This window comes from Sprattus sprattus (genome assembly GCF_963457725.1).
Source record: "Sprattus sprattus genome assembly, chromosome: 16".
In the NCBI taxonomy this organism is placed as follows: Eukaryota; Metazoa; Chordata; class Actinopteri; order Clupeiformes; family Clupeidae; genus Sprattus; species Sprattus sprattus.
The window spans coordinates 14,338,821-14,355,012 of NC_137914.1; the positions used below are offsets into that span (position 1 = coordinate 14,338,821).

A 16,192-nucleotide genomic window follows, 5' to 3' on the forward strand; every position below is an offset into this window, starting at 1 on the left:
CTCCTCTTTTGCGTGGGTGATTTTTACAGTGCAGAAGGAGAATAATCTTCTTGGGCTGGCTGAATGCATTTTAAACATTTTTGGCAATGCTGTGTTCCTCACTTGTGCACTGACCTGTAGATCCTGTATTGAAAAAACATCAGGCTCATTTGCAGGCGGTAAGAGGCTTGGAGTGGGGAGTCGCCGCCGTGGAGTAAATGGGGAATTTAGCAGCTACTGTTAAAGCTGTACTTTGTTCTCAACTTCTCCTAACCTCTTTTGTAGGTCTCAGAAGGTTAACTTGGCTGTCATCGCTATGGAGACGACAAAGGCCCTCCTCCTCTTGAGTTTGTGTGTCTACAGTTGTCATGGCAACCCCCGCTCTACCCCGAGAGTGCATTTGTCTTTCAAAGGTGAGGCTTACTTTATTTTCTGCATGTTCATGAAAAACACATATCCTTTGTTGGCCGGCTCTTTTATTCGTTGACATACTCTCACATTCATGTTCAAGAAAGCCCACTCTCAACTTCGCATGAAACATTAAAGCGAGCCCTTCAAACAAAGCCCAGACTGTTGTTAACCTAGGTCACACCATTGAAAATGCCTCTCTATGAAAGCTTACTACTATTTCATACAAATTGTAATCATATCTGTTGTATTAAGCATTCAGTTTTATTTTACATAACATTAGCACCTATCAAAACATGCACAAGAATAACACAGGTACACCTCCATAATTAACAATAAGACGTTGATTTGTGAGAAAGGAGAGTGTCCAAATGCTTGCAGACTTTCCAATGAAGCAAGCGCTCTGATTACAAGTGATTTCCCACATGCGGCGCATCATTCATCAAGCCCCCGAAAAAAGATCATGCTGCTGAGGAGCTCAGCCCTCTAACTTTGCATGCAGCCCTCAGCCCAGCAGCCCAGAATGTTCTCATGCTCCCGCACGCTGCCACCATTATGGCTCATCTCTTCTCCTCCTCCTCCTCTTCCTCCTTCTCCGTGTCATTGCTCTCCTCTCGCCACTGCATGCTGCTGCCATTGCGGCTCATCACCTCATTTATACCCTTGAGAGGTGACTCCCTGTCCTCCTGCACAGCAACGTGTCACAGCATACTTAAAATAAACCAGAAAAACCAGATTACAATGGGGGGGGGCAGACAAGTGCAACAAGTGCACGCATTCCTGTCCTATTCCTATCCTGGGTGCTGCCTGCTTCACTATGCTGTGAGCAAAAGTTATATTAGGTTATATTCGACCTTGTGTTTACTTTAAAAAATATGGGTACATGTGAGGTGGGTGCATGTCTTTGCTGGATGAACATGAATATGCTCTCAGCTCTGGTAGAGAGTGTAATTCCCAGAGCCTTTGTGAAATGTGCCCCCCACACCGACCCCCCCAACTCCCGGTGTCACCGCTCCTCACTGCAAGCCTCCGAGGCCCCTGTGATCTGTGATCGACCGTATGTGTGACAAAGGGGACACCACCACCCCCATCCTCCTCCTTCTCCTCCTCCTCCATTGCCACCACACCCCAACACCCCTCCCTCGGGGTACAGGAGTAAAGGACCAGATGGCGCAGTGCCAGGGTGCCACTGCGCAGGCTGGGGGGAGGGGAGGGGAGGGGGAACATGGGAGGGGAGGTCAGTGCATTGAGCTGCTGGCAAGCTGGGCTGGCATAATATGGACAACAATATCAGACAGGGAATGGAGGGATTGGAGAAGCGACAGATGAGGAGAGGGAGAAGGAGAAAACAAAGAGAAAAAAGCATTGAACAACAGAGAAGACGAGAGAATATGAGAGAATCAGGGTGTGGCAGAGAGAAAATGAAGGAAACAAAGAGAAGCAGGGTTTGTGTGGAGTAGTGGCAGAACAGGAGCCACAGACAGAAGTAAGGCAGAGCAATCAGGGTAACTTAGAGATGGTTAGGCAAACAGATAGATAGTCTGACATTGACAGACTTATTGATTGATTGGTTGATTGGTTGATTGATTGATATTTGGACAGAGTAAAGAGTTATAGGTGGACAGCAGGTTTTTGAGGGTTCAGACAGATTGATTGATTGATTGATTGATTGATTGATTGATTGATAGGTAGAAATTTTGAAGTATGAGTGGAAGTGTGAGTGACGGACAGGTGGACAGGTTTTGGGGGGTCACCCCAGGAGAATTGGCCTGTGGGGACAGAAGGTGTGGGCTGCCTGGGGTTATTGTGTGCGTAGGTGACAGGGAAACAGATTTGTCTTCTGGGAAACGGGATAGGGCAACAGCGTGAGCCAGAGGTATAAATAGACCAAGACCCATCCACCCCATAACCCCCCCCCCCCCCCCCCATAACACACACACACACACACACAGTTGCTGTGTTTACCTCAGACCCAGGCACAGGGAAGCCCCTGAAGAATGTGCGGGCCCACTTCCAACAACCTGCCCCAATATGCAGCGGAGACACGAAGGTTATGCCGGGGAGGCACATGTGGTATGCACCCCATAACCGAACGGCTTAAAGGGGCTGAGGGGCCAGCGCCTCCTCATTTCTCTTCCAAGGCTGGAGCAAGTGCTCTGACCTTGACGTCCTTGGTCAGGTTCCAGTATTTGAAATATACTCCCTAAACCACGAAATACCGCATACTAACACTCAATGGATGTTTGATGGTCTGTTTAAACTTCTTTTTGTGTCTGTCTCCACTGACAACCACCCCCCCAAAATAGACACAGTCACACATACACACAGACACATCCATACACACACATACACACATTCATCCATCTATACGCCAACAGTATATTTATCTCCAATATGACCATTGTTACAGTGTACAGTGTATTAGTATTGGTGTTATCTCTTCTGTATCATTATATCCAAATGACACTGTTGAAACACAACATACACGGTTTCATTTACTTGTTGCTCAGTACAGTAAGAAGAAAATACTATGAAACCCATGCTGGGATTGAAAGTGTCTGATTTGATCCCTGATCTAACTATCCGACTGCCTCTCTACTCTGATTCAACCACCACACATCACGACAATAGCCTTGTGTATTTTTCTCTGCTGTGATGATGGTTGAGTGGTCAGTGTGTGAGGTTATCTGTGTGCCTGTGCTTGTGTGTGTGTGTGTGTGTGTGTGTGTGTGTGTGTGTGTGTGTGTGTGTGTGTGTGTGTGTGTGTGTGTGTGTGTGTGTGTGTGTTGGGAGCTCCTCACTGTGACAAGTGACAGGAAAGTGGACGGGATCTGGCTGTTTGCTCTCACTGGGTCTGGGCTTGTTTCCCATGGACCCTCGCTCCAAAAACGACAATGCCTCTCCTTCCCGCTCCTCCTCTCTCCTCTCCAGTGCAAATGTGGGAAAGGGACGGAGACATCGAATGGACTAATCGCCAAAATGTTTTTAAAATAACTTTATGGGAAGCGATTTTTCCATTTGCAGATGTTGCCTGCTTATACAGCCCGACAAAGGGCAGACTCCAAAACCTGAGAACTGACTTCAGTGCTCAAAGAGTGGTCAAGTACTGGCTGTGACTTTCCCAAAACATTTTAAAACATAAAGCCAGTCTTAATACATCATATGAAGACATTCAAGCAAACACTTAGCCATGGTCAGATAAAGTTCAACTTCTCATCTCAGAGAAATATTAGATATTTGACGCATTTCATAACTGAAAGTACCCCAAATCAACAAACACACAGTGTCTAATAAAATTAACACCTTGGCAAACAGCAGTTTTGCCAAATATGTGATTGAATGTTCTGCCTTCCTGACTATACCCATGGTCTGCTCTTCATAAAGCAGCCAGCAGCGTAATCTGTGTATTATTCATCACGCAGTTTCCTTGGTATGACGTTCTTAGTGACTACATGTGCAGTGTACACACACACACACATGCACATAGACAGACTTAGACACATATGCTGATAGGAACTGTTTTAAATCAGATAAACTGCATGAGACACCACATCAACTTAAATCCCAGGCTTTGCTGATACGCCTTTAACCAGTCCCTCACAAATCTGCAAATGGTTAGTAGAAGCGACAGTTTGTTTCCATTGTTGGAAGCTTTAACGAGGGAAAAGAGAAAAGCCGATGGACTTAAGGCTACAAGTTTTTGGAAGTGAATTTCAAGTCATACCCCCATTTCTATCCCTGGAGAAACTTTGTCAGATTCCTCTTAAATGACATACTTCAGCCGTCCGAGCCTTGTAAAAAAGGTCTTTTCTGTATGGGCTCCTCGGGCGGTGCTGTCCGGCCCGTAGACCTGGCGTCTCTCCATGCCTGTTGGCCACCAGCCACTCCTCCGGCCCGGAGCGCTGAGAATATGAAAATGTCTGGAGTGGTTTTAGGGGCCACACCATGGGGCCCTTTGCTCATTTAGCCGATTCTTAACGAGAACCAATCATGGGGCCCCAGAGTCCAGTGGGATCCCCGGTTAGAGGCCAATCTGAAACCCCTTGTGCGGCTCTAAAGAGGATTACCCGTGAGAGAGGGCCAGAGAGCCACGCGGGATGTGTGCCTGTGTGCTTGTCCTCTCTGAAGAGGTTTTTAGAGTTGTTGGCGAGCCTCCACAATCCAAACAGTTTGTTTTGAAAAGCTGAAATATGTGCTTTTCAACCCTCCACCCCCCCAAAAAAAAATAACAACGATGACGCAAGACTTAGTGTGCCTCAGCAGTTGTGGGCCTGATTGCATCGCAAACGTTAGGAGTATATTTACACTGACACTGCATCTGCTGAAAGCCAAGTTGCTGCTGGGAATCAATTGAGAGATATGTGGGCTCCCGTTCTTTGCCTCATTACCTTACATAATGTAATTCACACACTGCATGAGGGGGCCTCCTTCCTTTCACGCTGGTTTGACTTTCCCCTTCTCCTCCGCTTTGCTCACAGCCGGGCCTCTGAGTGCGTTCTGCATCTCTGTGTGCTGAGGTTGTGCTGAGACCCAGCTAAAAGGAGGGCTCTCGCCCAAAACCGCACGATCTGGAATGACAAGCGCAGCACAGGAGGCACTAATGGCTCTTAATGAGCTACCAAACTTGGCCGAGCTTCTGAAACTCATCTGCACCACACCGCTTTTTCTCTCGCTCTCGCTCCCCCCCTCTCTCCCTCTCTTTCTCTCTCTCTCTCTTTCTCTCTCTCTCAGGGGAATGGGATCGTTAAAATTCCTGCTTCTCTAGGTTTAAATGTCATTCTGCGACTCTTAGTGTTGATCTATCTGAAGAAAAGCTTCAGTGAGCAGCAACAACTGGCACTGAGGAGGCTCAAGTCACGATTAGCATTGTTTTTGGAGATGCTGTCAGTTTGGCCTTGACTGACAAGAAGGACTTATCCACTTTAAGCTATGATGATGATTAAGATGAAGATGATGAAATTCAGTGGTGTATTCACTCTAACACTGTGAGTGAGTCTATAGAGCAGTCACCCCTGTAACTGATGGACATGATTAAACTACACTGAAGGCTTCAGGAGAGAAGAACAATCTGAGATACATAATGCTGCCTAAAGATGACATATTTACAGGGTGCAAATGATATCTGAGGAGAAACTGTTGAACAGCATAAGTTTGAGTCCACCATGTTGGTGTATGAACTCCAGATCCGGTTTCCATCACTCGGTTTCTAATTAAGTAAAGACTCAGCTCTGCTCTCCCTGTGGAGAGCTGCACTAATTTCGACCATTTACTTTTTGTTGCGAATGGAAAAAGTGACCACTTTTGTTCTTTCAGGAACCAATCTCACTGCAATAGGGCCTGGCCGCTACTTGGCTCAGGCGCATGGTGGCACGCACTCAAATGCACATGCAGTTCAGTTGCCCTCGCAGTGGCCAATTGGCAACCAAAATCAGATTCCATCCCTGGTAATGGCACTCCTTCAAACTCTTCACTCTCACTTCTACCCTTTCTCTCCCCTCTTTCTCTCCCTTTCTATCTGTCTCTCTATCTGTCCCCCTCTCTCTCAGCCTTGGTTGCCCTTTCTTTCTTTCTCTTTTTCCCTCTTTCTGTAGAAAGTGCCAACATGGAGGAGGTTGAGATGGTAGTTTTGTCATAATTTCCAACATTAGTTTAATATACACTCAGCAAACGTCCTCCCTCGCCATAAACAACATTCACAGTGCTGCATGTTTCCTCATTGTTTTTGCCATACCTAACACACTCTAGTCCCTAAGCACTTCTAATTCATTTAATCATGTATGACGCCTACAGGAGCTTTTTTTTTTTTTTAACAACTAATCTTTCATTCCGTGTGCCGATAAAGAGTGTGGAGTGTGTAGATGCACCAACTGTTCCAGCTGCTGTGAATTATTCATTGTATGCAGCCTCCACCAGAACCCTGTTAATTTGAAGACAGTGGGAGAGTTGGAGACATTGCCCCAGGCTCACACGAGCCCCCTCCAGAGCTGGGGTGTGCTCAAGGTTTCTCTGTTTTGAAGTACTTTCTTTACTTTCTTTGGCTGAGTCCAACCGTGTTGAATTAAATTGAATTAGATCGGTCAAATCGAATGGAATCAAAATCAAAATGAAATTGGAAAATCCTGAAATTATTCGATGTATGTAGGTCTAATGGAATTATCTGTGCTATGGTGCTCTCCCATGGATGATGTTCAGTAGTACACATTTCTGTAGTGGGATAGTTTCCACTTGAATTGATTTGAAGTAATGGAAAAGTTTTGAAATGTTGTGAAATGGGCGGGAAACCTGACAGTTGATTCCCCATGGCCATATCTGCCATTTTCAGATTGTTTTACTGTAAGTGTTTGCGCTGTTTACCGGAAAAATGAGATTTTACCATTTAAATGAGATTGTCTGTGCATCTAGTAGGTTGGGGACTTATTATGGATATGCCTGCCAAGTTGTCGTATTGGGATCGGGTCCTGTGTGAATCCACTGCTGACGCATAGTGATAGTTACCTAGGGAACATGCCGAGTTAACGTTACTGACTAGTCCTGAAGTAATCTTTTCAAATCTTGTCAAAGTCTTGTTACGAAGTTGTGTACTTTGTCCACCTCTGGTGATCATTTCTTATCTGAAGTTTAAACACTTCATGCCTTTTTGTTTACTTGTTTTTGTAAAAAAAAAAAAAAAAAAAAGCTCATTTTGTCATGAACAGCTGGTGTGAGAAAATGGAGGAGTGAGAAGTCACTAGAGATATGAGGGTATTCATGATAAACAGCTTTGGTTAATGTATTGTGAATGTTGTGCTCAGCATCTGTTATTCATTAAATGCACACTCTGAGGATGGATCATTTTTACCAAACTTACTCAAACTCCTATTGGCTTGGCTAGATTGCTAACTACGAACAGCTTTGATCCCTTAACAACACTCAGTACTTACAAAAGGGGCAACCTTAAACAGGCCAAAAAATAAAAATCGGAACCCTCAATCCTTTGTGAAGGGAAAACTGACATCATCTTAATACAGTATGAATTTACTTCAGTCCCTAGATGTATGAATGCCCAGTCCCCCTCGGCCTCTCTCCAGCAGGTAGTCACCCAGCCCTGTGCTTTGGGTCTGACCTTTCTGCTCAGCAGGTGCGTCCTCTCCCTCAGGAAGCCCAGCCTCACCCCCTCCCTTGCCCAAAGACAGTGGATTTTCGGGGATAAAGCCACTTGGAATGGGATAAGAGAGACACTGAGAATAGCCCAGCAGCCAGCGGCACAGCGAGTGGCCAGGAATCCCATGCTCCCCTGGGAGTCATGACGCACGGCATTCTGGGCATGTTTGGAGGATCACCCCCACAGCTGTGCAAGAGACAGACAGTCGGGCCACACTTCGCCACCTAGTTAGAGCCCCCTGGATAAGACAGACACACACACACACACACACACACACACACACATACACACACACACACACACACACAAAACATACACATACACATGCACTCAAATGGATGAAGAATGAATAGTCTATTTTCACACACATGGCTTATCTATGACCAGCTTATCTCACTTAAACACACATATAGACATACAAACATGGCTGCACACAGTAGACTGTAGACCTCCTCACATATGCACACAAGCATATCCCCTTTGTCACTAACATTCAGTCCCATACTCACCTACTTGTTGGTCTATAAATAGAGAGAGATGGAGTACATGTCTACACATTGTCATGCTGAGACATGCAAGTGTGTCATAGGAGCTGACCTGCACAATTATATTGTCACCATATCTCTCAATATATTCTCATAATAGCTCTCAATTTACACACAGAAATGTGTCTTTTTGTTCTACTGGCCTGTGTGCAGTTGCACACTTTAAATGTGAACATGTTTTTCCATTCAAACATTTCAAGTTTTTGATTCAACTGGATTGTTCTAAAGTTTTGCTCTTTCATTGACCCACTTTAGGCATGATGGTCACCTTTTTACTTTATTTTATCGTTAGTTTTTTTCTGTAGGTGTCTGTCCAGCTAAGTGGCAGTTCTCATCCAGCTAACTAGCTGTTCTCACTCGCTACGCTGCAGTGATAGCATAGCGCTGTGAAAGATAGCTGTGCCTTTGAAAGGCCACTGTATTTAGCATCTCAGCCTTCGAAGGTAAATCAGCAGGACCCGAGAAGTATTGTCTAAACTGTGTTCCAAGAACAGCAGCAAGTGAATGGCCGTGACCTTTTTGCCACGAGCGTTGACGCTATTTTTATTTCCATGAAATTCAGGGGCCTGGTGCTGGACAGGTTAGCATTTGGAAGGCTGCTCTTTCATGCCTGAGAGATCAAAGTCGAGGCTGCGGGTGCGGGGAGGTTAACATGAGTAATTTATGGATTCGCTCCGAGTCGCTATAGCGCCCAAGCTCTGCGCGCCAAACACGCTCTTACACTGGGACTATGCGGGGGCAGTGATGTCCTCACGTCCTCATAAGCTTAGATTTATGTCTAAAGTCAACTGCCCTCCCTCACACCTCTCTCCTCACCCTCTCTTTCTATCTCTCTCTCCTTCTCTTAGTGTGCCAGTCTGTTATTTTGTCCATGTCAAAGACCCCATGCCTTGTAAAATTGGCATAAATGGTCTCTTAAATTTGGCATAAATGTCATATTAATGAAGTCATATGAATGTAGCATTTCAGTGAATGCAAAAACAGTGACCCCAAGTCTTTATTTGAAGACTTCAAAACGCATCCCTATTCAGATATTTCACTGTTACGCCAGTAACACCAGTCTTCATTAGGTCAGTACTTGGGAATTGGAAGGGGAAAAGTACAGTTAAACAAAGGCACTATTGTCTCTACAGCCAGTGATAGTGTTATAGAGCATTCCATTTATCCAAAAAGGAGAGGTGTTTTAATTGAGCTTCACACCCATCCGTGTAGCGTGGGCAAGCGTGATGGGGAGGCATCTGATCCCATCTTTCATCCCAGCACCTGCTCCGCTCTCTCGGGGTGCAGGGAGGTGTGTGTGTGTGTTTGTGTGTGTGTGTGTGTGTATGTGTGTGTGTGTGTGTGTGTGTGTGTGTGTGTGGGGAGGGGTGTTGGTGGAGAGAAGAAGGGGATGGGAGGTGGTTTTAGTGCCATCTGCTGTTGGAGAGAGTAAAGAGGCGTGGCGGGGGGGGGGGGGGGGAAGCCTCTGCAGCTGCAGACTGTATGCTGTTATCACCCTGTGCAGTTCTTCAGTGGGTTGGCACCATATGCATACTACAGTTGCTTAATTCACTCATTTGATGAAGAAGTATTTTTTTGTCTTATTATATTAGTTTTATTCTTTACCTAGCATTTGACCGTTTACCACACCCTTCTTTTCTGAAGCAATTTTTTTATAGAGGCTTGTTAAATTCAACGTTCCAGGGTTTCTCAGCTAGAAAGGGTTGCAGTTTTACCTAACAATGAATACACCTTAACAATTAACCCACAGTTACGCTTAATGAGCCGAAAAACACTCAAATCTACAATGAGCCATAATGACTGTTTTGGGTTGGAAGAGTATAATGCTTATACTGATCTCCTCTGTCTGCCTGCCTGTCTGTGGGCCTGTCTGTCTGTCTGTGTCTGCTCAGAGTTGCTGGAGACCAAGACTATCCGTCCCTTCAGTTTCTCCTTCAACACCAGTGACTACCGCATCCTACACATGGATCATGACCAGGGGCGCCTCTACCTGGGCAGTCGGGAGTACGTGGTGGCTCTGGACATGCAGAACATCAACAAGGAGCCGCTCATTGTATGAAGTGTTTTTTATAGGGATATTTGATGTGACATGAGTATGCCAGGTCCGTCTCTTGCTCGCATGGGATTCAGACATACGAAGCAAATGATTGTTGGCATGTTACCATGACACTATGATGTTTTGAAAGTGATGTTTGTGTTAAAGCTGAGTTGAGCATAGCAACAGTTTGTCTGAAAAGGTTTACTCAGTGGCATGTCCTTCCTTAGATCCACTGGCCTGCCACAACTCAGAGGAAAGGAGAATGCAGACTGACTGGAAAAGGTGGACAGGTAACCTAGGAGACGGGATGGAATATGCCTGTTGTTTTATTGCTTTTCTCCTTTTCTCCTTTGAATGCCTCCTTTTGTCCTTTGAATACCTTTACTGTCACTGTCTATGGGTTTTATTGTGGTGTGTAGTAACAAATGAGTATTTCTATTTCTTTGATATTACAACTTTTAATTTGGTCTTTCTGTGTCTACACAATAGGGTGAGTGTGCCAACTTCATCCGTCTTATTGAGCCGTGGAACCGCACACACCTATACACCTGTGGCACGGGCGGCTACCGGCCAATTTGCACCTTCATCAACCGTGGCTGGAGAGCGGAGGTATGCCAACTGCCCGTTACCATAGCGACTTGTGTCGCCCCCTGCAGGGTCACCATGGTTTCTCACACCCATGGGGATCTCATCAAACAAGACGTAATTAACACCTCTCTTTGTATACCCCCACACCACCCCCATCCTCTCACCCGTGTGTGTGTGTTTGTCCCTGCAGGAGTACCTGTTCAGGCTGGTCCCTGGTTACTCAGACTCGGGCAAGGGGAAGTGTCCCTACGACCCACGTCAGGAGAGTGCCGCAGCTCTTATCAGTAAGGCACCCCTCCGTCTCTGTTTGTCGTGCTGATAGCAAATTAGCTTTTGGCAACACACCGTCTGTCATCAGTCACCCTGTTTCTCTCTCTCAGTCTCTCTTTCTGGTTATTCCCCTCATCCCTGCTGTCATTAGATGGGAATCTGTACGCTGGAGTCCATGTGGACTTCATGGGCACGGACCCTGCCATCTTCCGCACTCTGGGAGACCGGCCAGCTGTCAGGACCGAGCAGTACGACTCCAGGTGGCTCAATGGTGAGTCTGACCTGTGGCCAGAGCAGAGGACGAACGCATGATGAAACACTAATGACTGCCCCACTTCCACAAAGAAGTTTGCCTGTTTGTTTGTTTGTTTGTTTGTTTGTTTTATCCCTACTGGTGTTTCTCTTCTTCTTAGTCAACAATCTCAGGCTTCACCTTTTGTCTTGCTTTACCTGTTCCTAGACCCGGTCTTTGTCCGGATCCAGAAGATTCCGGATAGTGCAGAGAGGAATGACGACAAGCTCTATTTCTTCTTCCGGGAGAAAAGCCTGGATGCTGCTGGAGGGGGCAGCCCGGGTGTCCTGTCCCGGGTTGGACGCGTCTGCCTGGTATGCGTTTCAACCAACAGACCCATGCACCCTCTTTTAGTTTCCCATAAAACTCCGCAGAGAACCTCTGAAACTGCATATCAACTTCTTTTGATTGACAATGTTGAGGCAGCTCCTTTTGTGATATACATATACAGCATTAAAATGTCATTATTGTCCATGGATATCAATTCCTTTGAGAACTTGCAAAATAGTACTGAAATGAGCTGTTGAAGAGTTTGTTTGTTGTCTGATGTTAGGATACGTAAAAAAAAGTGAAATAAGATAACTTTGTCCCCCTCTCTGGTGTAGAATGATGACGGAGGACAAAGATCATTAGTGAACAGGTGGACAACCTTCTTGAAGGCTCGCCTGGTGTGTTCGGTGATCGGCAGCGACGGGGTGGAGACCTACTTTGATGAACTACGTAAGGCAACTTCCTACGACCCACAGCCTCTTCTACTGGTAGCTTTGTCAGCATTCTCATCCAGTAATCATATGTCAATCATGTCATGTCTTTCTCAGGGGATGTCTTCATACTGTCCACTCAAGATGAGCGAAACCCCATAGTGTATGCTGTCTTCTCCACTGCCGGGTATGTGTTGTATACGTCTTGCCTTACTGGCAAAATCCCTCTCCAAGTTTGTGTCCGATTGGTTACATCCCTACAGTTTACTGTTCAAAACTCAGATTGGATTTCCTTTCCATCCTCTGACGATCGCTGAGCAAACCACACATGAATCTATCATTTAGCTGTCTGTTAGTAAATTATATTGCGGTTCACTTAAGCAATGATTTTGTTAGTCAAATTCTACGGGCATGCAATGAAGTGTTGTCTTACAAGTCAGAATGGAAAGATTTAGGCATTCCACAGTTGGGCAGGGGCCCCCATAACATAATAATTTAGCAAGAAGGCCAAAACCTTTCTGTCCTCCAGTAATCTTTTGCAGCACCCTTGTTTGAGAGCTGCTGGCGTGTGTTTGCGTGGCTCATTCGGTCTTCTCTCATTTCTCCCCCAGCTCTGTGTTCAAAGGCTCAGCAGTGTGTGTCTACTCCATGGCCGACATCCGCAACGTCTTCAACGGACCCTTCTCCCACAAGCACGGGCACAACTACCAATGGACGCCCTACACGGGCAAGATCCCATACCCTCGCCCTGGAACGGTACACAACCCACCGTGTCATAGGCTCCACATCAATGCATTTGTTTGTTTAGAGCTTATGTCAAGCGTATTTGTTGAAAAACAGTGAATGAATACTGCTTTGTGACACAGCAGGTCCTTAATATAGCAGTTCTATACATAGCAGTATGTGTAGACATGTAAACTTTAAGCTGCCTCTTTTGTTTAAAGACTAATGCCTTGAATTAGCTGTAGGGTTGGATTTGATTGTGTAATCTGCCATATTAACCCTTCAGTGCCCCGGGGGAACCTTCACGCCTGGCCTTCGCACGACGAAAGAGTTCTCGGATGAGGCGGTGAACTTTGTCCGTGCGCATCCCCTCATGTACCACCCCATCTACCCTCTCCACAAGAGCCCTCTGGTGGTGCGCACTGGCGTCGACTACCGCTTCACCACCATCGCTGTGGATTTGGTGGACGCCTCCGACGGGCGCTACGAAGTTCTCTTCCTTGGGACAGGTATGCCTTTAGTTTCCCTTCCCATAGATGAATTAGAGCACCTGCAAGACTGAAATAATCTACTCCAACAAGTTTGACTCAAAATATGCTCCCCATAACTTCTAGATATTGGAACTGTCCAGAAAGTGATAGTCCTTCCTAAAGACCTCAGTTCTACGGAGGAGCTCGTTCTGGAGGAGGTGGAAGTTTTTAGGGTAACCACTCCTCTCTGTCATCATACCTGTGATATTATATTATGCTGGGGATTAGGTTATGAGTCTGAGTTAATGCTATGTTTATAAACTATAATTGTGGCCTTACACTTATTTTTTCTAGACTTCCGCTCCAGTCAAGACAATGAGGATTTCTTCAAAAAGGGTAAGTTCAATTACCATAATCACCATCAATATATACCATGTATCATATATAGAATATGTTTTCTATGTACCATATAAAGAATGTCTGCACTATAACCAGGACCCCGTAGTCTTAGTATGAAGTTTTAATGTATTCACACCTATCTTTATACATGTTTGAGTTTTTGTTTGTGAAAAACACAACAGAAAGTATGAGTTTGGAGCCTACACAAATAGTAAAGATAATATCCATTGCCATTTTGCATGTCCATGCCCAATGTCAAACCTATGTTCGAAAACTATGTATTCAGCTGCTCAGCATACTGCAGCAGCTTATGTAAACACTCTGCACACAGCACACAGCTTTAGCAGCACCTGCTTATGTGGGAAGAATTATTGTCAGCAGTTGACTTCTATATCAGACCACCGGTATCCACAACAAAATGAAAACAAAGGCCTTTGCTTTCAGACACGAGTGAATCAGAAAAAACCTCACACAGGTTCACTACAGTGAACATGTACAGGTGAATTAGTTCAGATTGAGCACAGTCCTTGAGACCAGTTGTGACTGTAGTAGTAGTAGCAGTAGCTATAGTGTACTGTATCTCTGACTACTGTGTTGTCCCCTGTGCTTTTTGACCTACAGCAACAGCTGTACGTGTCATCTGAGCGGGGCCTGACCCAGGTGTCCCTGCATAGATGCGGCGTCTACGGGAAGGCGTGCTCGGACTGCTGCCTGGCACGGGACCCCTACTGCGCCTGGGACGGCGAGAACTGTGCCCCCTTCACACCGTCGACCAAAAGGTGCGTGCCATTCCCACTAAAAGCCCTCTCACGAGGTGCCCCAGGCGCCCCCCATGTAACCCAGTCACACAGACAGACAGTCACACAGTCACCCAGACACACAGTCACAAAGGCACATAGCTGACCCGGCCTCTCCTCTGCCTGCTTTAGGAGGAGCAGGAGACAGGACATCAAACATGGAGACCCCCTGCGGCAGTGTCGAGGCTTTAATGCCAAAGGTATGTCATGGCTACAGCGCTCACGTACTCAGAAGGAGAGGTGTGGAGTTTATATAGAATGCAAATTGTCACAAATAAAGTACGACACTCATGTAGTCACAAGTCATCCCTGTATTTATGGTGGAGTTGAAGCATTTCTTTATTATGTGCACTACCAGTTAAATAACTATGTTAAGTACTGTGGGGAAAAGTAACAATGGATTAACCAAATCAAGCACAATGTAGAAATTGTAGTTGTAATTGCACACTAGTTTTTTTGTCCAATCCCCTTCTTTACTGTGGAGGTTACATTGGTTTTAGATGTCAAGAAATTCTCTCACGGCCTTGGATTTGTCTTCTAGTAGTATCAAACAGCCATTGTGTTCGCTTCGCCTATTTGTACTGGACTGGAGTAAGTGAACTCTTTCCTCCCACACGTCTGCATTGTCCCCATGTGTGTGTGTGTGTGTGTGGTCCTCCCAGTAGAGAAGAGGCTCAGGGAAACTGTGCAGTTTGGTGTTGAGGGGAGCAGCACCTTCCTGGAGTGTCAGCCCAGGTCTCCTCAAGCCTCAGTCAAATGGCTCTGCCAGAAGGATGGGAGAAGGAAAGCAGTAAGATGATAAATCTTAAAGTCATTAAGTGAAATATCAAATGTCTGACTTACATACACACACATCGTATTCTCTGTCCTAGTACTTTTTCTCTCTTAAAGGTTAATTCAGTGAATGGTGAAAGCATAAAATGTCCATGTTCTCAAGTATAGCATTGACAAACCTTGTTCTCACCTGTGTAGCTGAATCGTGACAAAGAGGTGCTGAAGACTGGCCAGGGCATCTTGCTGAAGTCCCTGTCTCAGTCGGACGCCGGCATCTATCACTGCCTGGCCACCGAGAACAACTTCAAGCACACATTGGCTCGCATCTCCCTCCGCATCCTGGACCGCGAGATCGTAGAGGCCCTGACCGCCCCCGACATCCCTGCCGAGTCCCGGCCAGACCACGGCCACAACCCCCACCACCGCCACCACCAGCAACAGCAGGAGCAGAAGCCCCTACCTCCACCTCCCCCGCCCCAGACGTACCCTCCCAAACTCCCCTCGCAGCCAGAGGTGCGCCTCATAAACCAGTACTGCCAGTCTTACTGGCAGCAGAGTGGCGCTATTGCGGCCGCTGGTGGCGCCGCCCGTCCACAGAAGCCCAAGCGCACCAGCCGGAGGCACACAGATGAAGCCGAGGAGCCGGAACCCCAAGACCACTAACACTCCTAGCCCAGCCCGGCCCCCGCCCCACACTCTCCAGCCCCGCTGTCCTACGTCACAGACACTGCATCACCATCATCTCAACACCACCAACCCCCCCCCCACACACACACACGCACACGCACAACACACCTCTCCCAACACACACATACATCCTTAAAATACTAACACCCTCCCTCATTCCAGACACCTTCACTCCAAGACAAGAGATGCTCTAGATTAATTTTGCTTACATCACAGAGAGTCCCTGTGAGCTGCTGGGATCTGCTGCCATGGCGATCGCTGTGCTGACTGAGATAAGGAAAGGTACAAGTTCAGACGTCCTGGACTGTGGCTTTAGTTCATCAGGCGAAGGGCTGGAACCTCCCTGATATAACTCCATATCACACCACTGACCACACTGT

At 46.4% G+C, this 16,192-nt stretch overlaps 1 protein-coding gene across 1 annotated transcript; it reads left to right on the forward strand.

Moving 5' to 3' along the window:
- Window positions 1-271: 271 nt before the first annotated feature.
- On the forward strand, window positions 272-15,788 carry sema3gb (sema domain, immunoglobulin domain (Ig), short basic domain, secreted, (semaphorin) 3Gb; the record flags this gene model as incomplete). The annotated part of the gene is made up of 17 exons (XM_080853368.1): window positions 272-392; window positions 9,966-10,126; window positions 10,339-10,401; window positions 10,601-10,720; window positions 10,890-10,983; window positions 11,121-11,240; window positions 11,430-11,575; window positions 11,867-11,981; window positions 12,080-12,149; window positions 12,574-12,718; window positions 12,972-13,194; window positions 13,300-13,388; window positions 13,510-13,551; window positions 14,176-14,333; window positions 14,484-14,551; window positions 15,014-15,141; window positions 15,324-15,788. Exons 1-17 carry the CDS (start codon window positions 296-298, stop codon window positions 15,786-15,788), a joined length of 2,304 nt encoding a protein of 767 aa, XP_080709494.1. The 5' UTR covers window positions 272-295.
- Window positions 15,789-16,192: the final 404 nt, after the last annotated feature.